We start from the raw sequence: 27,518 nt of genomic DNA, 5'->3' as shown, positions 1-27,518 counted from the left end.
CTTGTTGTGGTTTAAGCCTTTATGACCTTGCTTAGATAGTTGCTGTGGTCTTCTGCTTCCCTTTCTTCATTTAATCACTCATGTGACAACTGGACATCTGTGATGTCCCAGGCTTTCACACACACACACACACACACACACACACACACACACACACGCTCATCAAATGAGGCTCTCTGCTTTCTGATGTGGGCCTTTCCATGTTGTGTGCTCTGTATAACCTGTGCTTTATTGTCATTGTGGTCATGAACTCATGACTGCAGATTAATAATTGGAAGCTGTGAGATCCTGCATTGTTGATGAAGGAAAAAGAGCTGGGATTCCCCCAGAGATACTTTTCTAACAAGATGGGAGGAAACCTTTCCCACCCAAAGAGACCAGTCTATGATCTTCATGCTGAAAATCAATTGTCTGACAATTTTTTTTCTTTAAATGTTGTCAGCTCAAAGAAATTCTCGAATGTTCTCACCTGCTAACAGTGATTAAGATGGAAGAAGCTGGGGATGAAATTGTGAGCAACGCTATTTCCTACGCCCTATACAAAGGTGAGGGAAACAGCTCCTCAGAGCTTCAGCTTCGTGCGACTCCTTTACTTTTTGAACTTAGGTTTCTTTTCACAGCACAGTTAGTGACATGCAGGTTGAGTGTCCCTAATCCAAAAATCTTAAATCCAAACTGCTTGAAATATAAAACATTTTGAGTTTCCAGTTGACTCCACAAATGGAAAACTCCATAGCTTGAAACTTTGTTTCATGCAGATAATTATTAAGAATAACATATATTCAAGCTGAGTGTATAAAGTGTATGAGTGAGTGGACGGGCTCCAGGAAGTCTCACTATATCCACACAAGTATCCCGATGTCTGAAAGACTCAAATCTGAAACACTTTTGGTTCCAAATATTTCACATAAGGATACTCAACTTTGTCATCTTCCACTTAATTTTGATTATAATACTGGGAATATAGACTATTATTGCCTAGTGAGACGAATTTCACTAAATTTATGTATTTGACAGAATAACAATTATATCATGAAAATGCCGATCAAATGTGATCATGATAGTCTCCAGATAGCTGTTTATATTGGTTACAATAGTTTTTTTCAGTCTTTAGACTCCTTTTGGAACATTTTAAATACTTTGTCCTAGATTTACACACACACTCTCTCTCTCTCTCTTTGTCTCTCTCTCTGTCTCTCTCTCTGTCTCTCTGTCTCTCTCTCTCTCTCTCTCTCTCTCTCTCTCTCTCTCTCACACACACACACACACACACACACACACACATACACACACACTTTACGTTTTGCGTAAATAACTTTGCATTCAACTTCAAGGGCTTACACATCTGAAAAGGCCATGAATGAATGTCGGGTTAAATAGTCCTCCCCTTGGAAGTGAATCCAAATGGTGTTACCTGAAGTAAGCACATTCTTGGCAATGCACTGCACCACCTGATTAACACGGAGCACAGGAGTAGGGCTGGGCACAGCAGGAAGTGCGATTTAGTCATTAGCTATTTATTAGAATCATTCTTCTCCACCTTGCCAGAAACTTGGCTGTAAGAATATTTATTAAGTGGAATTATACTGTATTGAGTTATAGATATGGAAAATATTAGCTCTTGAAAAGGTGAGAAGAGCATCATCAGGCATGATCCTTGAAATATCACATTTAGGGAATCTGAATCTATGAAATGATATGAATACACCCTATTTCTTAGACGGTAAAGGTAGGCTGTGGACAGAGTGTAACCTTAGGGATCCTAACTGTCTACTTGAGGACGTGCAGAATATGGCTGGGTGGCAATCAGGTGAAGCGAGGGCTCTGGGCGTCTCTCATTTATAAACTCCTCCCTGCCTTCTTGCAGCCTTCAGCACTAATGAGCAAGACAAGGACAACTGGAACGGCCAGCTGAAGCTGCTGCTGGAGTGGAACCAGCTGGACCTCGCCAGCGACGAGATCTTTACCAACGACCGGCGCTGGGAGGTAAACACAACTGGGAAATTCTATACTCCGGACAAGGCTGTCCTTGTGGGCTGTCCAGGGTCAGGCCTCCATGGAGGGCTTGACCACAGCCACTCCATTCCAATGAGATCCTCCATCCTGGATGCCGTAAGGGGTTGTTCTGGTACATCAGGGTCGCCAGCCTCACTTTCCTTGTCTGTAGCATGGGATAAAAACATTGATACAGGAGGCTGCGTGTAAGAGGTAATAGAGATGGAGCCCTGAAATAAGGTAATATCCGCCCCTGCCAGTGTCATGCAGGGTTTCTAGCCTTGGACCCGTTATGCAAGGAGTGACTCTCTGAGGTGGAGCAGCACATCTGCTCTCAGTAGTATGGAGACCAAAGCATGGGGAAATAGGCACCAGATCATGGGAAGTGGTTGAAAGTAGCTTGAATAAAACTCAGGACAGCAGTTTCCTCCCGCATCCCTCCTTCCGTTCCTAGCTTGCTTCTTTACTTTCCTTTTTGATTTTTTTCTTTTTGGTGGTAAGGGGGATTGCACCCAGGCTCATCACACTGACTACATACCCGGCCCTTTTCAGGGTTTTTTTTTTGAGACAAAGGCTTGCTAAACAGTCAAATTTCCCCAGGCTGCATTTGAACTTGTGACCTTCCTGCTCCTCTTCTTCCTGCGGTGCTGGTAACCACAGGTGTGTGGCATCACCGTGCCCTACAGTGGCACTCTTTTTTGCTACACTTACCTAGTCAAATTCCAATAAGAGATTTATCACCAGTGATGTGTACAAGAGGGGACTGAAGATCCTCCGTGACTGTCACAGACCTGGGCACTATGGGCCATCCATAGTGCCTTCACTATGGAAGTTACACTTGTAGTAAAGACTGCTCTCCTCCAGGGGGCAGCCTGTCTCACTGGCTGGGGCAGTTAGTGTTTTAAGACCACATTTTCTGGTGAGTTCCTTGTGTACACCTAATGCTGTGTCACCCCAAGCAGTGTATTCGGTAAGAACAATTACAAACCACCGTGTGAGTCTGCAAGGGCTGCTTCTTTATTTCCAGCCATTGTGAACCAGTTGAAGTCATCGGTGAGTAGTGAGAAGGGACTTAATTTTATCCATATACGTGTAGATCTGAAGGTGCTTATTCCATCACTTGCATCTTTAGCAGCCAGATTCAGAAAACACCAAACAAGCCTACCATTGTTTAATCAGACTGAGACTTGATTTATATTAGCATCTGATCAATTTTAATGATAGCAGTGCAAATAAAGTAATGCCTCATAAATGTTTAAGTTATTCATTCCTTTAGTAAACATTATTCTGTATTTGGTCTTCGCAGTGTAATGAATCCTCTTATACATTCTAAGGCTTTTGTTAGTGGAGAGAGCAGAGCTGTAGATTAATAGATTGATTCCTAAATGAATCCATGTATGAAATGTTCCATTTAAGTAAAGTCAAATGGCATAAATAAACATAAACTCAGGCACAGTTTGAATTGCAGATTTAATTTGATTAACTCAGATAAAGATTGTTAAAGAGCCTAATGATTAAGAGTAGGCAGCCGGCGCCAGTCCATCTCCGTGACTCAGGGCAAGTACAGGCATTACTGAGAGTCAAATTATGCAATTTAGAATTAAATAATTTTATAAAAACAAAGACAAGAAATAACCAAGGCACATCATTCTGTAATTCTTTTACTGCATTTCCGGTTACCTGTGTCCTGGAGGTTATTTCAGACACCCATGTACCGGAAATACCACGTACTGGTGTGCTACCTGCTATTACCCCCCCCCCCAGTTCTCCATTCAAGATGTCACATGTGGAGCTGGCGATCGGCCATGGTGCAGGTATTTTCACCACGGGAATCAGCACACACTATAAGCCAGACCTGTATTTTCATTCAGGAGCTGGCTGCTAAGCATTTAGTAGCACCCAGAGGCTCATCCATCTGAAAATGAAGACAGAGCAGCGGTTCCTACCTCTCTGGGTCGTGACTGTGGTTAAATCAGATAACAATTAAGAGATTGCAGAGGGTTTAGAACACTGGCACTTACCGAGCATAGATAAACATTCACTGGAAAATAAATAAGTCTTTGCAAACTATGGTGATATTTGTGCAACCTTTTGCAGTGCATCAGACAATTTCTTTGTTAACTTGCTTGCCTGAGACACCAGCCCACGCACAGAGAATCTGGTTTCTTTTTGGTTACACACCTGAGCTGGAGGGAGGGCTCAGAAGGAGAAGCAGTGATGGTCTTGAGAGCCGGCTCTGAAGCTGACTCTCTCGAGGATCCTGAGCTGTGTTGTCCCCTGTCATCTTCCTTATCACCTGTTCCAGAGAAGGGAAACTGAGGCCTAGAGACACAGTCTTGTTTTGGCTGATATGGAGACCAAGGCTTGGAAATAACGAATGATGTGTCTGACCTCAGAGCCCTTCTCCTGTCTCATGTGCCTGTAGATCTCAGCAGGGTCCCTAGTGTCCCCTGGCATCCCCTGGGCACCTGTTGGCAGAGCACATTCTAGGCACTGCCTTGCACTGACTCAGTCAGAAAGCCTGAGGCTGACTCCCAGCATTCTATCCTGTAGGAAGTCCCCCAGGTTTGAGAACTGCTGCCCTGTCGCCTGTAGTGAGTGAGCAATGGAAAGGCAATGTGTTTAGAATGATGTGTGTAAGACCAGGGCGCGTGGGAACACTTGCCTTGAGGGCAGATGAGAAAGTGTTCCCCAGCGGAGCCTGTTCTCTCTGAGTCCAGGGAGGTCCACGCGGGGACGCAAAGGAAGCTTGCTGATTCCATCTCTAGGCAATCCCCACGAGATCAAACTTGGGCAGAAACGAAAACCATTAATGCTGCCCCTGGCAGAGGCTGCTCACCTAACCCAGACATCGCACAGGACACGAGAGTAAAGTGGACAGGCAGGTCACAGTGGAGAGCCTTGGGCACTACAGGGGTCAGAGAGCTGAGGGGCCTGGAAGCAGCTGCCACCTGGCACCGCTGATGGGCCCTGTGTCTTCAAAACTTTTGGTTTTGAAGACACAGGGCCCACTCTTAAGGCTGGATTTTAATGTTAAAAGTGTAAATTTTAAGGAATGTTTGAAGTTTTAAATGTTGGCAGTGGAATCAAATAATCAAAAATACTATGGAAGACACATAGGGCATAGCCCAGAGCTGGTGCGGCCTGTAGCCCACTTCGTTGAATATTTTAAGATTCTTGGGAAGCTCCTAACAGATGCACTTTACCAGTAGTCCAGAAAGTGGAGGTAATGGTACCAGTGATCGGGTCTGACTGTCTGTCACGTGTTCCAGGGATTTGCTGATATCTGCCTGGTGATTTTACACTGTGCAGGGAGTCTGAGGGGTCCCATTTTGACAACTTTATGTGAGAATTCAGTCATCTTATGGCAGGCTCATGGGCATGTGTGAAGAGTTACTGGCCTCCCCTCACCCTTGAACTGAGCACTTTCTCTACGCCGGATACTGGGTCAACTTCCTGACGCCCATCCCCTTTCCATGGGTCACTCATTTCCCCTTCACATGGGCAGAGCCCAGGTCACATCCGTGTCTTTATCTGGCTGAGTTCTGATTTCTCTACGCTGCCTCCCTATATCGATGCTGGAGCAAAAATCCAATGTTAAAACTGAAAAAAAACTTCATTCTCAAAATGAGATTGAAAGCGAAGTTGAAGATGTTCCTTTGTGGTTTAAAATAAGACGTGGCTGAGACAGAGAACCGCCTTGGGGTGCTTCTCTTTCCCACCCAAGGTGTGAGTGTTCTTTCCGCTCTTTCTCTTTAGTCTTCGGACCTTCAAGAAGTCATGTTTACGGCTCTCATAAAGGACAGGCCCAAGTTTGTCCGCCTCTTTCTGGAGAACGGCTTGAACCTGCAGAAGTTTCTCACGGATGACGTCCTCTCCGAACTCTTCTCCAACCACTTCAGCACCCTCGTGTACCGGAACTTGCAGATCGCCAAGAACTCCTATAATGACGCCCTTCTCACGTTCGTCTGGAAGCTGGTTGCAAACTTCCGAAGAAGCTTCTGGAAGGAAGAGAGAAGTAGCAGGGATGACCTGGATGTGGAAATTCATGTATGTAAGGGGAGAGCTGCCTTCTTTTTTGATTTTAATTTTATTTTCTTTTTGGTACTGGGGATTGAACTCATGACCTCACGCTCAGGCGGGTGCTTATGTTGCTGAGCTAAGTCTCTGGCCTGAGCACTGCCTTCTTGAGTCCTGTTATTTTGAGTGTTCCTCGAAAACCTTTCTCTACCTCATCTTTCCAACTCCCTACCTTACTGCCATAACGTAGACACGCTGACATTAATGATTCTTTTCTGTCGCTACTCAGGAGTACCTGGTGAGTTTCCTGATGTCTCTCTCTAGGTCCTATGCTACATTTCAAGCTAGTTGCAGTTTTCTGGGTTGCAAAGCGTGGTGTGGCACACTTCCCAAAGGCATTTGACAAGGGGGCAGGCTGAACAAATGGCTGCTCACTCGTCCTGGCCAACTGGATGTGGTCTGTGTTAGAGACTAGCTCTCTGCTCCCTGTATAAAGGGCTGAAGAATTTCTGGGTGCTCTTTTGTGAATAAGAGAGGTAGTGGAGGTTCCCAAAGGTATCCTTTTGAGAGGGTGTGTAGCTTACCACCCATGTTTCTTGGGTCTTCCATTTTAAACCCAGGAGTTGGTACGTGAACCCTCCAGCTTTTCCCCAAAGATGATAACTCCGGGCATGCGTTAGACACTGCCTCCAAGCGTTGCATGGTAGAGTTATCACTAGTTGCTTATGGTGGCAGCCTGTTTAATGATACTCTTTTTACTGATACCTCTCTTCTCTGGTCTCATTTCCTCCCTCTCCCACTGCTTTCTTCTGGAGTTACCTCCCAAGTAAAATAATTGCCCCAGATTCTTATCTCAGGATTGCTTCTGTTGAAATCCCAAAGTAGGTCATTATCTTTGGTAATTCTGGGATTTTCAGAGTGTGTTTTAAAAATCGGAGTGAGCTACCTGTGCGTAGGACCTGAAAGTGTTCAGAGAGTTCTGTTTGATGATACTTGTGCAACACAGAATTGTGTCTCCTGCATTTCAGATTTTGGTGAAAACTGAAAGGAATTAAAAGGAATCCGTACGCTTGTTTTTTTTTTTTTTTTTTTGTCTGAAAATGTTCCATTGGAAGATACGGAATCCTAATAGGAGATGGGATTCTAAATGATGTGCTAGGAATGAAGTCTGTGGATAGCGGTCCAGAGGGATGAGCATGTTTTTATGTTCTGATAATTGAATTTAAACCCCGGGAGAGTTAGAATTCACTGGGTTTTTTTTTCTAGATGAGAAACAGATTTAGATGATGAGAAGGAATGCTTTCTCTTTGGCCAGGCAGAAGCCATTCAGCTTTTAAATTGCTCCCAGTGTGCCTTTTCACCCTCTGTACCTTTCCATCTCATTGTACTTTGTCTTTTATGAAAGCTGATTTTGTGTCAAATTATACCTCCCGGTGAGCTGCAGGGATGAGAACCGCACCACCGTGCTCTTTAAAATGGACTCGTACACACAGCCACAGAGCTCTCCTGGATGCAGGGTCACAGGGTGCGGTCCTCGGCTTCCTCAACTCCATTTTCACTGTTAGAGTAGGGGTGCTAACATGATCGCTGTCTGCACATGGTGACTGCGTGCTCTGACCCCTCCCAGGACCCGTCTTCCATTACCCGGCACCCCCTGCAGGCGCTCTTCATCTGGGCCATTCTTCAGAACAAGAGGGAACTCTCCAAAGTCATCTGGGAACAGGTAAAAATTGAGGCTCAAGCGGCATGTCCACCAATGCATGCTTTGTCATAATCGCCCTGACTTGGACACTCACATGCCTCACCTAAGACCACCGTTCATCAAATGGAATGCCTGATACGGAGGAACTCCACCACACCTCAGCTTGCATGGGGATGGGGGTGTTTGGATGGGTGGTCTCTGCAGGGCAGCCATGTCTGGTGGGGGAGGGGCCTTCCAGTAGGCTCCTGCTTCTCAGATGTGTGTGGGTGCCTGTTTGTTTCCCAGGTGAGAAATGCAATTTTAAAAATTAACTTCTAGCTTTATTGCACTGTGGGCAGGAATTAGGGCCTGTAAAAATTCTGCATTGGAAAATGCTCTGAGAATTTTCTTTGGAGCTTAGTACATAACATTTTAATTTCTGGACTCTTACATTACCTTCTCCATTTTAAGAGCAAGAGAGTGGATGGTTTGAATTCAGACACATGCGCAGCCTTACTGGCTACACTGCTCAGGTCTCCGGTGGCTTTTCCCATTCTTCATCCTCCTGGAGCCGTGTCTGTTGCAGCATGATAATACTGTAATAGTGGCAGAGCCAGGCCTCCTGCTAGCAGAGTGTCACTCTCAGCTTCTCGGGACATTTCTCTTGACAGAGAGGGCGTGATTGAACAATATGGGCAATGTTGAAATTCTACAAATGTATCATGGTACCAGACACGGGGCCACGAACCCTCTCAATATAGTCCCCCTTGCTTCAAGCACACTTAGCTCCCTGTTCTGTCACCTTCTGAAGCAGTTCTGGAGGTGCTCTTTCCTGAGTGTCTTCACTAGGTGCAATTAAAGAGTCTGGTGAATGCTGCTGCTGGGGCCTCCAGGGGAAAAGCAGGCCTGTGCCGCTTCCACCTTATTCACTGGGTCTTGCGCCTTGTGACTTCTGGCTCAAAGGAGACACGAAAGGTAAAGCTTTTGAGTCAGTTCAGGACACTGAGGCAGCCACGACAGCGCAACTAAAGATATTTATGATGGTGAATTTCCAGCTACTTGAGAAAATGGCGAGAACGATAGGAGAAGTGTGTTTGAAGCTAGATGTTTTACAGGAGATTAATGATAATGTGTTCTGTACTGTAATAATTTTTAAAGATTAGACGTACATCATATTTTTAATCACATCTCATATTTTTTGTGCTAATTCCACATCTAAGACTCTGAGTGTATTTGGGATCAAGGCATTCCCCACTCAGGACTGTGAACGTCTTCGGGTTAAAGGTCATTTTGTTTTCATTACAAATTCTGCTCTGAAGCATTATGTGTAGTTGAGACTCTGTCACCTCCTGACCTGGCTGCGAGTTCCTCTTTGTCTATCATTAATCTTGACTCTGCTACTTCAAGGGATTCTGTGTTAACCTAAAATTCTCTAACCCTGACAACCCCCACCCCCCACAAAGACCCGGGGCTGTACACTGGCAGCCTTGGGGGCCAGCAAGCTCCTGAAGACTCTGGCCAAGGTGAAGAACGATATCAACGCTGCAGGCGAGTCCGACGAGCTGGCCAACGAGTACGAGACTCGCGCTGTGGGTGAGCATCAGGCAGGGACACACGGGCTGGGGGGCGGCAGGTGGCACTGACACCAGGGTGCTGAGGAGAGCCACGTGCTTGGGCGCCCCCTGCTGGCTGCAGGCTCATGTGACTAGTCCTTGTCCTCCACAGGCCTCTTGGACAGGAACTTGGGAGTCCTGGGCCATCTGATCCCAGGCTTAGGGTTAAGTAACTCAGCATCTCAGGGAGCTTCTGAGTGATTTTTTTTTTCATGTGATAGATCTGAGGTTTGATATGGCTTGCAAACCAACAAAGTAGGCTGCCCCAACTATTACCTATTTATCAGCTATCTATATGTTACTTATCACCTAGCTATCGACTATGCATCTGTCTATATGTATTACCTATCTCTCTATCTATCTATATCAGTCTATTACCTATTTCTCTACTATGCATCTATTACCTATCTACCTATCATCTATCTATTGTACATCTATCTATCTATTATTCATCTATCTATCTATCTATCTATCCATTTATCTATCATCTCTTTATCTCCAGAATATCTTAGACCTCTGGGTCTGTGACAGAGTCGGTTTATTACTAATGGCATACCCAGCGTGGAAGGGGCCAGAGGCAGCAATTAGCCTTCCTCTCCTGGGCATCTCTGGAAGGGGCCTCTTTGCTGTCTGATCTCTGATGAAAGCTGGCCAGCACCTTTCACCAAGGACCAGACCACCTGGGAATGTGAGAAGTTGCGGCAGTTTCCTCTCAGCTGTGGAGAGCTTTAGGCTTGCTTAGCTTTATTCTTTTCCTGTAGGTGGTTTTAAGCTTGCAGTGATATCTGTATTGTGTGCTGTCTACTGTCTCCCATCATGCTTAGCTTTATGTGTTGTATACAAGGTGTGCAATCATTTCTTTTACCAAATTAAAATTTCAAAGACAGCATTGCTTTCTGGGTGACCTCAGCTAGACTATGGTTCCTAATATTTTGACTTTTAAATACTTCCTATGAGTGTCTGCACTCTCGTCTCTTTCTCATTAGCCCTTGAAATGTAAGAACACCTGTCATACAACAGATCAGGGTTTGTTTCATCTTTTGGGTTGTCTTCATGCATTTTTGCCTGTGCAGATTTGTCTGCACTGAAATCTCACCGAGAAAGCACAGAAGAAACAAAGAATGGAAGTGGGGCCGCTCCTGCTAAGGGGTGGCAGAGGGTTTCGTGTTGTCATGAGGGCGCACGGCCTTCCTGCCTGCACCCAGACTGAAGACACTAAAGGGGAGCTCCCTGGGCTCAAGGCCGCTCAGTCCTGGGTCATCAGGAGCTCTGCTGGCTGCACTGTATCTACAGAAAATCTCCATCCAGGCAGCCACTGCTGCGGTGGCTTTCACTGAGCCTTTTCTAAGTGCAGATGCTCTTGGCTAAGCTGTCCTTGAAGTCAGGGTTTGGCTGGGGGTGGCACAGGCAGGCCAGCATCCATGAATTTGCCAGCTCAGAGCCAAGTCCTGCTCTCTGGTGGTGCCATAGAGCTGTTCACAGAGTGCTACAGCAGCGACGAAGACTTGGCGGAACAGCTGCTGGTCTACTCCTGTGAAGCCTGGGGCGGGAGCAACTGCTTAGAGCTAGCTGTGGAGGCCACAGACCAGCACTTCATCGCCCAGCCTGGAGTGCAGGTAAGGAATACCAGTCACCCAACCACATGCCAGAGATGGGCCATGACCTGGGATGCTTCTAACAGCACTAGAAAACAAAAACAAAACCACTAGAAACAAATCTTCCCCCAATAGGAAAGCCATGGCAGTGGTAGCGGAGAGACAGTATGTGAGATGCAGCATGCCAGGGCATTGATGGAGGGCCTTGCTTCAAGAGATGGCACAGGAGTGCTTTAGCCAGCTTTCTGTTTCTGTAACAAAATACCTGGGATATTCAACTTAGAGAAAAGGTATTTTGATTCACAATTCTGAAAATTTCAGTTCACGGTTTGTTGTCTGTGTTGCTTTTGGGTCTACGGTGAGTGTTCACGTCACATGGGCATGGCAGAAGAAGCTGCTTATCTCATGGCACTCAGGAAGCAAGAGGGGAAGAGGAGGGCCTGAGGTCCTCAAAGCCCTTTCAAGGACACGCCCCCAGTGACCTCACTTCCTTCCACAAGGCCCCACCTCTTAAAGGTTCCACTACCTCCCAATAGCACCAGCCATTGGTGATCAAGCCTTTAATATACTTTGAAGACATTAAAATCCAAACCATAGAAAGGACAAAGAATATTCTTTGAGTTTCTATAGAAGCAAACAGCACAGCATTGTTACTGTGAGCTGGTGTCTGTGTCTGGGAGGAGAGTATCACCCTTGTTACTGATGAGGACCCAGGGCTTAGGTAGGCACCACAGCATTGACCCTGATTGCACTGTGAGGGGCTAGCAAAGCTGGATCCAGTGCTGTGGGGCGGGGGGGCCTCACCGCTTCTCAGAATCTCCATGAAACCACACAGCTCCAGCAGTATGGTGCAGATGAGTGGGACTCTTACGCCACTATAAGCCAGTGGATTCAGCCAGAGTGGTGGCCTGCGACAAGGAGAGTGGAGGAGTCTTGCTCTTTGGCCTGGGGCAGGGGAGGGGCCTGGGATGATACCAACACCTTGTCCTGGCCATCCTGAGCCCAAACACAAGCTTCCTGATATTCCAGAGCATGGGATCCTGGGGCGGATGTTCCCCATCCTATTGATGTTCCCAAGCCTTGAAGTTCAGTCAGATGCTGTGTCACCACGGTCACTGGAAATGTCACCACCTGATCCATGGCACCCCTCGGTTGGACAGAGGAGTTTGTTTCTTGGAGTAGGTTGCTGTGTGGGGCCAGTGATTTTGGTGATAGTGGCACCCACCCCTGCACTGTTGCTGTCTCTGAAAGAGGCACCATGGGGGACGGGCTGCACTGCTGCCACCAACAGGAGTGTGAGGGGGAGCAGTCTGGACACTGCCTGTCTTTGCTGGCCTCCTCCTCATAATGGACCCCAAACCAAGGCAGGCGGTCTATTCTGGCGGTGACTGGAAGCACATGAACAGTGACACAGGGATGAGTGAGACGCAGATCCGGTGAGCCGGTGAGGAAGGCGTTGCTGTGGGCCACTGCAGCCCCCAGGATGCCCTCTGGAACCCGCAGGAGTGTTGCCATTCTGCAGATGTTTACCCCCAACTGCTCCTTGCTGTTTGCCAGGGACTGCCCCTCGGGAGCCAAGCGTACTTCACTCTGCCTGTGGGAGCAGCTCAGAGAGAGTGTGGCCTGGGAATCTCAGGGAAAGGGCAGGGCCCAGGGCTATGGCGGACCACAGTTCCAGCCCAGTTCCAGCCTTCCTGGGCCCTTCTGTGCCCGTCAAGCAGACACCCAGATCCCTTCCGTTTGTCAGGCTCTTTTTGAGCGCTCTGAGGTCCTTTTGCGGACGCCACTCTGGCCCCACTTTCCGGTGCTGCGGGGTGGGAGTAGGAGCTTTTTCATACCTTTCAGCTTGAAGGAGGATGTTGTCTCCCTTCCCAGTTTCCTGTTAGTTTCTTGACCAGAGCGCCCCCTGTCGGCCTCTGGGAAGCAATCCCCCAGGATACTGCAGACTGCACTGGTGGTACCCATTCAGGGCCGCAGGGAGAGTTGTTTGTTCAAACTTACACAGAATCAGGGATGGTTGGGAATGTGTGGATTTATTCACTTTGTGCTCACACAACCATCTCTTGTAAAGCTCACATTACCAGCTTAGAAAAAGACTTAAAGGTAAACATTTTAAAATTTGTTTTCTTAGAATCCAGTTAACTTATATGAAAGAGTAATGACATTTATAAGAGAACCGTGCATTTTGGGAGGGCCTGGGGGCTGGGAAGAAAGTATATATCCTTCATATAAATGCATGAATACGGACCTCTGCTCTTCACCTGTTCCCCTGCAGAATTTTCTTTCCAAGCAATGGTATGGAGAGATTTCCAGGGACACCAAGAACTGGAAGATTATCCTGTGTCTGTTTATCATCCCCCTGGTGGGCTGTGGCTTTGTGTCATTTAGGTACGCACCGAGCACATAGTCGTGTGGGCAAGTATGTGAGTGTGTATGTGTGTGTGTGTGTACATGAGTGCTCTCATGTAAACGCTTGCAAACCCTAGAGCCGAGGACATTCCCTGCAGTGTCAATGCACGTGGTCTGCCATCTCCCTTGGGTTTTCTGGCTTTGCCCTCACATAGGTAAATGTAAGGTCTTGCTTTTGGTATCCAAGGCAGACTCTGGCTTTGTGGATCACAAAGTGCCCAGGGTTGAAGTCTGTGTGGAAGAGTCAATCTCAGGATGCATTTGTCACCCAGCCTTTCTCCTGGCTGGGAACGGACTTCCCTGTTTGCTTGGAGGGCCGTGTCCCCGCGGCATGCGTGCGTGGATGTTGACGTGCCCTGGCCTCTCGGTGCAGGAAGAAGCCTGTCGACAAGCACAAGAAGCTGCTGTGGAACTACGTGGCCTTCTTCACCTCCCCCTTCGTGGTCTTCTCCTGGAACGTGGTCTTCTACATCGCCTTCCTCCTGCTGTTCGCCTACGTGCTGCTCATGGACTTCCACTCGGTCCCGCACACCCCCGAGCTGGTCCTCTACGCGCTGGTCTTTGTCCTGTTCTGTGATGAAGTAAGACAGGTAGGACGGTCACAAAACCAGCTGCCTCTCCGTGTGCTTGGTGGAGGACTGGAAGTTGCTTCTGAAATTCAGGTCACTGTTTTCCCGAGATAAGTGTGCTCCTGGTCGTTGGTCCATGAAGCTGACGGCCCATTTGCAGCTCTTAGTGATCCGGGGGATCTCTTAGCTCCAAGTGGCCTCCTGGGCTCTGCCGAATGCTCAGGGATGGAGGCGGATGAGGCAGGAATAGAAAGCGTTCAAGAGAGACCGCAAAGTCCTTGTCATCAGCCGAGCCATCTGCTTCCTGCCATTACCGTCCTGATAGGGGGCAGCAGGACAAGTGTCGGGGGAGCCGGGAGGACTCTCCAGCTAAGAGTGACAGTGTGTGCAAGCCATGCAATCCTCGCGGGCGTCAGGGGGCGCACGCCATTGGTCCATTGCGTTTCTCTGTGGTTTCCGGCAATCTGTGGGTTTTGGCTTCCCTGTCCCACTGTGGATCCAGTAACTGCAGAGAAAGTAAGTGTCAGTCGCATGAGACAGCGCTGTTCCTGAACCATTAGAAAAACTCACCCTGGAAAACGCCTGTGGGGTTAGTAATTTGTGCACATTTGACGACTATTGCTGGTACTTGTCCCTTCTGAGACTAAGACCCAGAACTGATCAATTCAGCAAGTGCGTCCTAGCTACTTAGCACTCACGGGGTCCTCATGGCTTGTGGAGTGCCAGGGTTGGTGCTAGAAGAGATTTGGAAGGGCAGAGAACACTGTTCTTGCACTTACAGAGTCCCCAGCCATCCAAGGACCCTAAGCTGGTTGCATATGGCGTGCCAGCTACAGTAGACCCTTTGGGGGATACGGTTTCCTGGGTTGAAGAAGATTCTGAGGCCCACTGGTTCTCAGCAGGACAGTGTCCTGATTGTTGTAGGGATGTCTGATGCTGGAAGCTGGAGGATGCTGGTGCCAGTGCCCTGTGCAGCCTTTTTGGGCCTAGTAGGTCATGCACAGGGAGGGGGCGAGATTTGGGGTGCAGAAGGAGGAAGAAGATGCTAAGCAACAGCAGCCAGAGTTAAACACGAGACTGCTGGGCTTCCTGCCCTGCAGCAGCTCTCCCCCAGGACAGAGTTGAGGTGCAGAGGGTTTTTGGGACCAGATCAGCATCATAAAGCCTCAGAAGCTGCTTCCTAAGGCCACACCTTCTGGGCCCTTCCTTGGGCTGCCTGAAGCAAACCTAGGGCCTGGCTGGCTTCACGCAAACATGCTTTGCCTGCGGTTCTGGACGGCAGAGTATGAGGTCAGGGTCCCCAGTGCCTTAAAGGGCACTGCCCTGGGCCCCCTTGGCCTGGTGGGTCCACTCCTGGGCTTGTGCATGCAGCATGCCAAGTTGGCACTTGTCTATACCATGCCCCGCCCCCCGTGTCACATCTTTGTCCTGATCTCTCTGGTCCTGTTGGATCAGGGACCCATTCCATGACTTCCTCTCCACTTAGTGACCTTGGTGATGGCCCAGGTTCCAAATAAAAGTCCCTTTCCGAGGTCCTGGGGGTGAGACTTTCAACCTGGACACCTTCCCCAGGGTCTGCCTCCCTCTGTGGGTGCCCGGCCCGGGCTGTCTTTCTGACTTTCCACCTAATTGGGTCTTTTTTACCATCTGCTCCCTCTCCTCCATGGATGCCTTCCTACCGCAGGAAGCTGTAGCAGAAGGAGAAGAGGTAGTTCCTGTGGGGCCCCGGCGGCCCTTTGACCCGCTGACCCTGACAGGGGTCCCTTGAGATTCCCCGGGTCCCAACCTGCACGCCACTCTGTCATTGAACAGGGTGGCATGGTGGGGGAGGGACTCAGTGCCAGCACTGGTTTCCTGTTCCCGTTTGACCTCAGGGCTGGCACAGAAGCTGGCATGCGTGGTCCATAGAGTAAGGAGTGCGGCGGGGTCTTCATAATCCACTCCAGAGCCGGTGCCGCCTGGGTAGCCATAGTAACAGCTCAGGGAACAGAACCGAGGAGAGGGAGGAAGAAGGGTTCCCTGGGTACCCAGAGTGCCCTTCCTTTGCGGGACGCCCCAAGTGCTTCTTTCTAGTTTTTATTCCTTTATCAGTGCGTGTTCGTAGTGCATCATGTTTGCCTTGCTTGTGTGGAGTGCATGCAGGGACCAGCCCATCCTAGTTCCTTATCCATCCCTGCCCTGGGCCTCCCTCTGCCTCTCCATCCCTTTCTGATCTGAGACAGAGCTGTCTCTGCTTCCTACTGTCTGCCTTTCACTTGGCTCTTTATTTATATTTTGGATTTCTCATAGAAGAGAAACCACACCATATTTAAGCTTGTGCGTCTGATTGATTTCACAGTATGGTCCCAAAGTGCATGTGTCCAGTTTTTTCTTCATGGCAGAGTAGTGCTCCTTTTTGTGTGAGTACATTTTCTTTATCCATTCATTGCTGACGGACATAGAGGCTGCTTTCAAGATTTGGTTACTAGGACTTCATTTAATATGTTGTCTTTAACTCTTTCAAGAAGATACGTGGAAGGGGAGCAGTTGGGTCAGATGGAATTTCTAGGTTTAGTTTTCTGATGACTCCCACAGGGGCTGTTCCAGATCGCGTTCCACCAGCAATGCAGACGCGTTCCCTTCCCCTGCAGTCTCTCCAGTGTTCCTCGTTTGTCATTACGTGACTTCTCAGTGATAGCCGTTCTTCCTGGAGTGAGAGAGGATCTCAGTGTTGTTTAATTTGCATTTCCCTGATGACCAGAGACACTGAACCTTTCTTCGTGTATTTATTGGCTATTTTACTTCTGAGAAGTGTCTGTTTATTTCAGTTGTTGCTCTTTTGATTGAGTCTTTTATTTGGGGGGATCAAAAATTTCAGTTCTTTGTATAGTCTACATATTAGTCCTATATTTGAGGAATAGCTAGAAAAAAATTTCACCCATTCTGTGGGTTCTCTCCTCAGTCTCTTGGTTATTTCTTTCACTGTGAGATTTCTGCTTTTTAACTAGATAGGATCCCATTTGTTGATTCTTGGAATTATTTCCTGGGCCATTGAGGTTCTGTTCAGAAAGTCCTTGCCTGTGTCTATGTTTTTAAGAGTTTCACCTATTTTATCTTCCAGCAGGTAAAGTGTTTCAATTTTAATATTTAAATTTTTGAACCATTTAGTGAGATATATTGGTCTTTATTGCAGCTTTCTGCTATTTTCACAGCACACTTATTAAAGAGGCTGTCTTTCCTCCACTGTATGTGTTTGGCACCTTTGTCAAAGACCAAAGATCCTTTGTACCTGGCTTTGTTTATTCCATTAATTTATATATCTGCTTTGGTGTAAGTGCCATGCTGTTTTCATCACTGTAGCTTTGCAGTATAATTTGAAAGCTAGGATTGCGATGCCTTCTGCTTTGCTCTTGGTACCTGGGATTACTTTTGCTATTCTGTGTCTCTTCTGGTTCAACGTGAACTTTAGGACTGTTTTCCACAGTCCTAGGAGAGATGCTGTTGGTATTTTGAGTGGGGTTACATTAAATCTGCACATCAGTTTTGGAAGTGGTGCCATTTTAGAAATTCCAGAGTCCTCCCCCTGCTTCTCCCCACTGTTCTGCCTCCCACAAGGCATCCCCAGGTCCCCCCACCCTGCACCCTGCCTCTGTGGTGTAAAGGCACAGCACACTCAAGGACATTTGCTCCTCCGGGCCTCTACATAAGCCACAAAGCTGAGAAAGAGGGGTTACTCTGGGCGGCTTTGGAAGACACCTGGCCTGGTGGAAGAAGATTCGAGACCTATGCTGGCCTAAGCCAGAGACTCTCCATCCCTTCTTTCTTTCAGAAAATATTTGTTGACTGCCTACCATGCACCAGGCACTGCTGTAGACCCCAGTCAGAGAGGGGGCCAGGGTCGTTTCTGAGTGTTTACCAGCGGAGAGATGAGCAAACTTCCACCCAAGGGGAGTTTTAGGATCGCTGGGAGGTGGGGTTCAGAGGACTGAGGGTAAGTCACCACAAACAGCCCTGAGGTCAGCCATGTGGGTCTTGTAGGAGTTTGGCTTGGAGGTTGCGCTCAGGCAGGACACAGGGCAGGGGCACTGATTGGTTGGGAGCAGATAATGGTCAGGACGATGGGGAGAAGGAAACTCGGCCTGATTGGAGGGCGGGCCAGCCCTGTGCTTGGCGTCTACAGGGGGTTAGGCCAGGCCCCTGCTCACTGACTGCCTCACAGATCTGCGCCTGTGACTTGTCGTTCCAGGACCTGGCACGCGGGGTCGCTGTTTCCCTTTGTCTGTGCCCCTTGGCCGGGTTTCCGGGCAGAGACGGTACCGCTGCAGTAATGCACCAGGTTCTCTCTGAGGGAGGGAGGGGACAGCTCCTGGCAGCTGCCGCCAGCTTTCGAGGGTGTCTGGGACCCCAAACGCTGAGCTCAGCAGTGTCCGCGACGTCCCTGACCCGGACAGACCCCGGGTGCTAACCCGGGGTTTTTAACCCCAGGGGTCAGGAGCATGATCCAGGTGAGCTTCGCCCTGCAGCCACCAGCTCCTCGCAGCCTTGGGGTCCCCTGCATCCCTCTGAAAGACGCGCCTGGCCTTTGTGAACAGACTGGCCTGCTGCCCAGAGAAGAAGCCTTGTTTCATTTTTAAAAAAAGTTTTCTCTCCACAGTATCATCCTGGAGCCCCAGAGCTGACCCACCCAAAGCGTCGCCTTGTCACCCAGGGCAGGTTTCTGGCACTCACTGTGTCATTTTATTTTATTATTATTAGTGTTTTGTTTTGAGACAAGGTCTCACTAAATTGCCCACGCTGGGTACCAATGGCGATCCTCCTGCCTCAGCCTCCCCAGACGTTGAGATTACAGGCGTGCACACCGTGCCTAGAGAAGTTGCCTGTATGTCCTAACTCCTTGCACCCAAGCTTTTGGCGTCTCTGGGGGTCTGGAAGCGACCGGAGATGCTGCAGGGCTGTGAGGGCACAGGCCGGGCAGGGCGAATACCTTAGCCTCACGTGACCGTGACGACCGTGACGTCAGAGGTGCTGCAGGGAACAAGGGACCCGAACCTGCAGACTCACTCGGGCGGGACACTTCCTGCCCAGAAAGCCAAGTGCTGCACTTCCTGTGGTGACGCTTTGCCGCTGGTGGCCTGCTGCACACGGGGGAACCCGCGGCTTCCCTTTTAGGGCTGTGTGGGGCTCCCCTCTTAGGGCTGGGCCTTGCCTGTTCGCGCCTGCTTTTAAACACATCTGCCATCTGCCTTCCCATGGGCCCGCAGGCCCCCTGGTGGTGACCAGCAGCTCCTGAGCCTGTTTAAGTGTCCCAGAGTTTGGCCAGGGCATTTGGGGTCCCATGGTCTCTCAGGAAACACATTTTGAACGGATGGACAAATGACAGGGTCAGACAGCCACCCTGGAGTCCCTGCTAGAGGGACAGTCACGGATCATCCTTTCTCTTTGGCGAGTGCAATTTTTTAAAAAAGTTTCATTCCTCAAGAGGTTTTACTTCCATATACCAAAAACCTCACAATAAATCCTCCAATCGGTGCAGGCGCCAGTCTGCTTAACTTCCTCTAGAATTGTGCAGTCCACAGCCTACAGCACGTCACATGGCAGCCCTGGTATTTCCCGCGTGCTCTCACAGATTGTAATTCAAGGGGTTCATTCTGAAAGGGCTTGAGGATACCTAAGTTGTTTTTCTTGACTTTCCCAGAAAAACAGGGAAGACAGAAGAGCTGTAGTTCACCCTGCTTTCCAGTCCTCTGGAAATGGCTTAGAGCTGTGGCCCATCCTTGGCTCCAAAAGGACCTGGAAAAAAAATGGATGGATTTAAGAATCGAATGTGGGGGCTGGGGATTTAGCTCAGCGGTGTAAACACCTGCCTTGCAAGCAGGCAGTCGTGAGTTCGAACCCCGGTATCGATTAAAAAAAAAAAAAAAAAAAAAAAAAAAAGAATCGGATGTGTCTGTGCTGCTGACATCCTTCCTGTCCCCTTGTGTCCCGCAGTGGTATATGAACGGGGTGAATTACTTCACCGACCTGTGGAACGTTATGGACACGCTGGGTCTCTTTTACTTCATAGCGGGAATTGTATTCCGGTGAGTGATTCACATTGCTTTCTCCAACCTCAGGCACCTTGGTCACAAGTGTGCAAAACCCTTTGGACCTCTGAAGCCCTGGGAAGTGTGTTGCTCTGTTTCCCTGGAGAGATTGTTAGCATCGGACTTCCTAGAGGGACAGTTTGGTGGCATCCAACTGTGTCCCGGCTCTTCCCCCCACCGTGTCTGTCATAAAAAGGGGTCCTTATGATTTTTCTCTCCATTCTTAGAGGTTTTTGGGAGGAGATGAGGAGGATATTTCATATCTTAGCGTATCAGTTTGTTGAGGGCCACATAGGTGATTTTGACTCATATGCTGACCATGGGACCTGCCCTTCTGGTGACCACCATGTATCCTCAGTTTTAGTGCCTGAGTCTGAGGTTAAACAAGCAAATCCAAAATCACCCTTGAAGGCAGTATACAAGGTGCATTCCCTGTGACAGAGGTCAGCATACGCCCAAGCCTTGGTTCACCGTACCTGTGCCTCTACACACTGTAGAGGTTTAATTTTTTCCAGTGCTGGGGATTAAACCCAGGAGCCCACTTAGGTACTTTTCTTGTGGCTGAGATGAACTACTTAGCACTCAAAGTTAAAGGTGGAAAGGTTTATTTAGCTCACAGTTTGTAGAGGTTTTGTCCTTCATCACCTGGCTCCAAGGCAGGGAAACAGTTCATGGCAGGCAGAAGACAGCAAAGCAAGCAAGGGCCTTACAGGGTCTTTCTGTGCCTCTTACACTCTAGCGAGGCTCCTGGGATTAGAGCAGAGCCACACTTATCCATTAGCTGACCAGCAACAGCACACTTACTCCCAGGCCCCTTAATCCTGGCACTGTACCATGCATGAGTTGGGCATACTCCAGACCCAGCCACCTCTACAAAAGCCCCACTTATGCCTGCATGAGGCTTTGGGAGGAAATCAAGACGCCAGCTGTGAGACTCATACATGCTAGACAGGTGCAGTACCTCTGCCCGCGCCCTCAGCAGTGGCACGGCACATGGCTTTGGGATCAGAGTAGCGGCACCACCTGAGTAATCATGCAGCACAGCTCTGCAGCCAACTATTCTTGCAAAGTATGGAGAACCCTTTCCCATCCCCTTTGTGGCCCAGGAGGATTTGTATTTGTGATCCCATGGAGAAGTTACTGGAATTCTAGCAAGTTAATGTTAATCTACCACTTTCAGTACAAGCCATGGTAAGAAGAAGGACATATATACAGTCGTGGGGAGCTGAGGGGTCCTCAATCCAGCCAAGATGGTGTTCACTGGAACAAAGGCCACGACCCAGAGCCCAGCCCGGGTTTTATTAATTTTCTGTGAGGACAGTGGCTCCAGGATGAATGACAGTGAGAGTGGTGGGAAATATGTGATTGCTCTGAGCCAAGCTAGGTTGGAGGTCTGAGGTCACCTCAGCCATATGCAGAGGGCAAGAAATGCAGAGTAATTTGCATAACACAGCCGAGGTGGTGTCTAATAATCTGTGGTCGGTGCTTCAGCTCTGATGCTCAATCCTGTTTGCCCTGGGAAGTCACAGCCTCTTTCTCAAGGCTCGGTCCCAGCTGACAGTGTGGAGCATTGCTCTCCATCCTGCCTAGCTCAGCCATGTATTTGGTGAGTAATTGGGCAGGGTAACACTGACCTGTCACCTTGCTTCAGAGATGACATATCAGCTCCTCAGCCAGGCCAGTTACACTGCTTAAAGACACCTGAAGGGACAAAGAAATAGCCTGGCCTGCTCTGTACATATCAGTACATGGGAACAGGGCCAGGATTATCCACAGTGGAAAGAACTGCTCTTCTTGTCCAGGAGAGTCGTCTGCGTGGCTCCCCTCCAAGTCGGAGGGACTCAGAGCTCTTATCTTCCCCCAGCGATCTCCCTCGATGTTTGGGCTAAGTGTCCTGGCATTTGAATCCTAGCTGATTTCTACATCACTCTGGAAAGCATTCATGGCTTTCCGTGGACGCAGCAGCAGGTGATTAGCTCATCGTGGGATCTGGTGAGAAGGAGCTGCAGGGTCAGGTCCTTTGGAGCTTGGTGCCAGCTGGGGTCAGCATCACTGTCAAAGCTTGTGACCCAGGAAATGGCCGAGACTGCAGCTGTGGTTCCCACAGGAGCATGAGGACCAGGGCCTGGGGAGGATGGAACTCGGGAGCCTGGCTTTGTGCTGCCCCCTTCCTTTCCTCTTCTCTGGGGGCCCATGAGGGAGAGACAGTGGCCACAAGCCTCACATCTGGCCCCTTTCCACTTGCTCAGCCTCCTGGAGTTTGGTCTTTGCCTGAGGTTTTATTTTGAAAAATCAGACTTTGAAATGTTTTGGTCAGCATCTCACGGATTCCTCTCCTCTCTCCATAGGCTCCACTCTGCTAACAAAAGCTCTTTGTACTGTGGACGGGTCATTTTCTGCCTGGATTACATCATATTCACTCTGAGGCTGATCCACATTTTCACTGTGAGCAGAAATTTAGGACCCAAGATTATAATGCTGCAGAGGATGGTAAGAATCAAGACCCTGTGATCACTGTTTCCCGCTCTGGTTGGGGGTCCCGAGCATGGGGGTGGGAGCGAGCTGTCTGGGGGTAAACGCTGCGTTCATGGGAAGCTGAGGGGGAGAAGGTTTGCCTTCCACTCCCCAGGTTTAGTCAGGGCTCCTCCCAGGTGAGATCGTCAGGCCAGGCTGGGAGGAGCTGATGGTGTCATTCTGCAGGCCACTCACACTGGAGTCGGGACAGGGCATGGGCAGGGGAGGGACTTTTGTGCCAATTGTACAGATGTGGGCAGCAGAGTTCAGGCAGGTTGGCAGGGTAGTCTAGAGACAGGCAGTGAGGTCCATGTGTGGTGATGACTAGAGGTATATATAGATAGATAGACAGACAGACAGATAGACAGACAGACTGGTGATTGAACTCAGGGCCTTTGCTCTGAGCTTTCCTCCCCTCCCTGCCCTTTGTTATTTTCTATTTGGAGACGGGGTTCTGGTCAACTCCCCCAGGCTAGGCTCAGATTTGCAGTCCTCCCACCTTAGCCTCCCAGAGCACTGGGAATACGGGTGTGTGCCATGCCCTGGACGGCCCCAGAAAGGAGTCTACCCTGGCCATGTTGCTTACCTAGGCCCGTTCCCAGAGACCCCTCTCTCCATGTTTCTGTCTCGAAATCAGAGGGACATTTGCATTGCTCACGGGCGTGCTTCTCTCCAGCGCTGAGGGTGAGCCTGTGGTTTTAACTCAGCATAGCTGAGGGACCCAGTCACCGTGAAGTCATGCTGCATACGCACAAGGCTGGAAAAAACCTCAGCTCCCGCTCCTGTCAGAAGGACCGCTTGATTTTGTTTTCCTTTTTAAAAAGCTCACAGACCTAATTTAGAGGCCGGAAAGAATGGCAGGATCTTGGGGTGTAGACAGAGGGGATGCGGGTCTGTTTTTGTTCTGGAGCTGGTTTGGAGGCTAGCGGGCAGAGGTGCAGCAGCTGGGCTTACTCTTGGACAGGAGATGTCCCCCTCCTGAAGGCGATGGTTTTTTCAGTTAGTGACCAGATGCCAGGTGCTGAATACCTGCACCTTTTGCTGTGTAACTGCACCCCTCAGCGCCACGCTGACCCTGGTCTGTTGTCCACCCTTGGCAGCTCATCGACGTGTTCTTCTTCCTGTTCCTCTTTGCTGTGTGGATGGTGGCCTTTGGGGTGGCCAGGCAGGGGATCCTGAGACAGAACGAGCAGCGATGGAGGTGGATCTTCCGCTCGGTCATCTACGAGCCCTACCTGGCCATGTTTGGCCAGGTGCCCAGTGACGTGGACGGTGAGCCTGATGTGGGTGGGGACAGTGGCCCTGGGAAGAGGCAGCTGTCCTCGTTTGACCTCTGGCTGCCCTTTAGACCATGGCTTCAGCGCACAGCCAACACTGAGTCCAGCACCAGGCACTGATTGGAAAATAATCCCTCAAAACTTTCTTTCATTCCTAAGTAAGATCTTAGGCTACGTGCATGATTTCACATTTTAAACCTTTTTAAAAATCTCTATCTCATGCTTCTGACAGCAACAGAAGCAGTACAGCGACAGCCTCAGTAGCTTAGAGAAGAGGGCGGAGAGCAGAACTCTCCTACGCAAGTCAGCTCAGAAAGAGCAATTGGGAAGATTCACATCAGAGCCCGGAACTTAAACTCCCAGCACTGACTTTCTGGTAGCTCGAGTCTTGTGGCAGCCAGAGGTGGCACAGGTGGCCCGAACCGGGTTCCCAGGAGGAAAGTGTTGGGCACCCCCACGCTCATGCATGCTTTGAAGGAAAGCACCCCATGGTACCGGCAGTGCCCTATCTTGTCATATGCAGCCTCGCCGCCCTAGATGGCCCTGGCAGTGTCACTGAGCCAGCACCTGCGTCAATTGGTGGCATTTCTCAGTTTTCGGGCTTTTTCTCTCACACGGTCTCTGTCCTTCATGGTGCAGTCTTTGCCTGGATCTCAGAAGTGCTTCTTCCTGCCTGCAGCACCGGAAAGGCCTCTCGCTGTTACTGTTACTGTTCCCAGTGCGCTCGTCCTTGCTGCTGGGCATGAGCGGATGCCTTTGGTTCTCAGGCAGCCCCCTTGCTGGTGGCTTTTGGCCCATGTGGGAGCAGCAAGTGGAGTCTAATGAGCCCAGTGACAGGCAGGCGGGGCTGGGAGCCTGGTTAGCTGCTGCCTGCTCCTTGGGAAGTGACACTGCCTCGCTGTCTCCCTGTTCTGCTATGTGTTAGCCTCCCTGCAGGGCACCATCAGATGGGGTGGGGTTTGTGAAATGCTGAGGCACATCTTGGCACACCCAGGTGCAAGGTCTCCACAGGTCTCCCTCCCCGAGCCCCTGCTCTATGCACATCAGAGCCCGATACCAGCCTTGGCACTCTCTCCAATTCCATCCACCGGGTCCGAGTCCTCACCTCATTTTGTTGATTCCCACTACCACTGCTTTTGAAATCTGACTGCTTCCTCCCGGGCCGAGCCATTCCCTCACCTGTCTGCCCCATCTCACTCAGCACCTCCTCACCTCCTGCTCTGGTGCCTTTGGACCTGTGCTGCAGACAGAGTGCAGCCAAGTGGCTTCCAGTGGCTCTTAGTGTAAACATGTGAGCCTCACATATCTGGTCCCCAAACATCTTATGTTTTCACCCCACCTCCATTGCCACAGGGCCTTGGCATGTGCCGCTGCTTCCACTGGGTCAGGTAGGTACCTGCTCATTCTCTGCCCTCAGCTTGGAGCCTCTCCCTTTTTGTTTCTGGATGATCTGTGTCTGTGCAGAAGGTCACCCACAGACCTAAGTGGGCTAGAAGCTCCGGAAGGCATAGGACAGACCTATGTTACCCCTCCTTGGGTCTTGAACTTAGCTTAGTCCTTGCATCCCAGCAGCTGCTTAGTAAAAGGCAAAGGACCAGGTAACTCCAAGAAGCCCAGCGCTTTCGGACAGCATCAGAGATGCCTTGGTCTCACGTGCCCTGGGGTGCCTCCCTGCTCTGGCAGGGCCTCACTCAGCCTCTGGGCTCTGCACCCTCAGGTACCACCTATGACTTTGCACGCTGCACCTTCACGGGCAACGAGTCAAAGCCCCTGTGCGTGGAGCTGGACGAACACAACCTGCCGCGCTTCCCCGAGTGGGTGACCATCCCGCTGGTGTGCATCTACATGCTGTCCACCAACATCCTCCTGGTCAACCTGCTGGTGGCCATGTTTGGGTACGTATGTAGCCATGGGCTGGGGGTGAGGGGTCGGGGGCTCACCAAGGTCCAGCTGAGACAGAATGGAGCAGAGATCCTGGGGAGTCAGTGGTCTACATGTGCGGCGCTGCAAGGGTCTCCCGTGGAGTCCCCAGAAGGTACCTCCATCACCCCTCAGCAAGCCCATACTGTGTCCTACCACCTGCCTGGCAGTGTCTCCAGGGTGACTGACATCACTCTGTGCCTCATCTCTACGGTCCCCTGTGTTTCACGGCCTAGAGTCTAGTGCTTAAAGAGTTTTACTCAGTTGCCACTTTAAATATTTCAGTGTAAATAAAGACACAAAGAGCAGAACTGAGAGTAACTCTTGTGGGAGTCGTGGCTCAGGAGGACGGAGGAAAATGTCAGTGACTGTCACCATTTTACTGGCATGGCAGTCTTCCTTAGTGTACTTAGAAAATGATGTTTTGTGTTTCTACTCCCTCCTTCTGAGGAGGGTTCCAAAGCATCCTACATGGTATTTTCATGGGAGACCTTGTTTAATATTGTTCTTTAAGGGTAATACTTTAAGTACATAAATTCTGGGACAGACCTCTTACAAAAATATGTAATTTTAAGAAATTATCTAACAAAGCTTGATGTGGAAGAGGACTTGTTTGTCCATACAAGAAACTCTGAAACCATGAATGGCAAGATAAATATTTTTGGTTTCATAAAATGGTTTTTTAAGAGAAAAGAAACTGCAAATGAAGTGGTAAAAGCTGGGTGTGGCTGTCACGCCTGTAATCCCTTTTCTGTGGCTGCTTCATTGCTCAGCCGCCTGGGACACTTTAACTCAGAGGCACCAATGGCAGACTAGACTGCAGCAAGAAAGTCATCACAAGAACTCACAGCCTCTGTCCTGGGCCAGGGGCCTGGACCGCGAAGGTCCCGTGTCCCTGTAATCTATGATCTGCATTGTGACTGTGAACTCACAGGATGTGGGGCTAGGAGGGATGGGAGGCCAGCCAGGTGCTGTCCAGCTATGAGACAGAAGTCTGGATGTCACCATCGCTGGTCCTCGCCGTGCATCTGGGGTAACCTGGTCTCACCTGTCGAGGCTCTGAACCATTCTCGCTTCCCCACTGTGACCCCATTCAGGGCTTGCAGCTGACAACTGGGAACACTTGATAGATTTAGTGGTTGGGTTTTCACCAGCACAGAGTGTGATGGCTGATGGGCTATGTCACCACTGTAAAATGAGACTCCAGTCCGGCCCTTGTCCTCGCCATCCTCCTAGGCTGGCATTGGCTTAAGCCAGAGGCCTGTTCTCCGTCAGACCCAGGCTGGGAACTTGAGAGCAGCTAGAAGCAGCCCCTCTGTGGTCCTGGGGTCAAATCCCAGAGCACTATTTCTGATCATTGTGAAAGTTGTTCAATGAGCAGTGAGCCCCGGGCTGCGACCTGGGCTGGCACCACATGAAAATACTCACTTAAAAGCTTAACTGTACTCAGTGGGCACCTGAGTAATGGTGCTGCTAGTCTGCTGCTGGGCTTGGATGCAACTTTGCCCTGGTTTCAGGAGGGCATGCGTGCACGCACACACACACACACGCACACACACACACACGCACATGCACACTCAGTGATTTTCTTGGAAGCGATGGATTGCAGCCCTGAGTGACTGAGCAGAGGCTAAAATTCAACTTAGTGACTCAGGGTTGCCTTACTAGGGGCTCTGATGCATACAGATGCTGATTCCTGAAGACAAATTCACCCTACACAGTTCTAATGAGAGCTCAGCCACCATGTGATCTAGACATTCCCAAGAGGAAGTGTCTTTAAGTCGTAGGAATAATATACACGTATAGATAAGTAGAAGGAAGAAAATAATCACCCGTTACAAGGGTTTAGTGCTTGCTTCTTTG

General features: G+C 49.6%; 1 protein-coding gene across 2 annotated transcripts in view; it reads left to right on the top strand.

Moving 5' to 3' along the window:
* Trpm8 (transient receptor potential cation channel subfamily M member 8) overlaps positions 1–27,518 on the top strand; it is an 85,040-nt gene that overhangs the window by 34,980 nt on the left and 22,542 nt on the right. For both annotated transcript variants that reach the window (XM_063236617.1, NM_001173090.1), the window contains 12 exons: positions 443–545; positions 1,868–1,986; positions 5,755–6,045; positions 7,643–7,738; positions 9,160–9,289; positions 10,780–10,925; positions 13,180–13,292; positions 13,687–13,903; positions 19,850–19,941; positions 22,293–22,434; positions 23,559–23,730; positions 25,453–25,630. In XM_063236617.1, coding sequence (XP_063092687.1) covers positions 443–545; positions 1,868–1,986; positions 5,755–6,045; positions 7,643–7,738; positions 9,160–9,289; positions 10,780–10,925; positions 13,180–13,292; positions 13,687–13,903; positions 19,850–19,941; positions 22,293–22,434; positions 23,559–23,730; positions 25,453–25,630 — 1,799 coding nt within the window. The remainder of the gene's footprint in view (positions 1–442; positions 546–1,867; positions 1,987–5,754; positions 6,046–7,642; positions 7,739–9,159; positions 9,290–10,779; positions 10,926–13,179; positions 13,293–13,686; positions 13,904–19,849; positions 19,942–22,292; positions 22,435–23,558; positions 23,731–25,452; positions 25,631–27,518) is intronic.

This window comes from Cavia porcellus, unplaced genomic scaffold (genome assembly GCF_034190915.1).
Source record: "Cavia porcellus strain 051 isolate PalLab524CR breed Dunkin Hartley unplaced genomic scaffold, mCavPor4.1 scaffold_26, whole genome shotgun sequence".
Lineage (NCBI taxonomy): Eukaryota > Metazoa > Chordata > Mammalia > Rodentia > Caviidae > Cavia > Cavia porcellus.
Note: the sequence above shows the minus strand (reverse complement) of the source record. Positions and strands in the feature narration are given on the sequence as shown.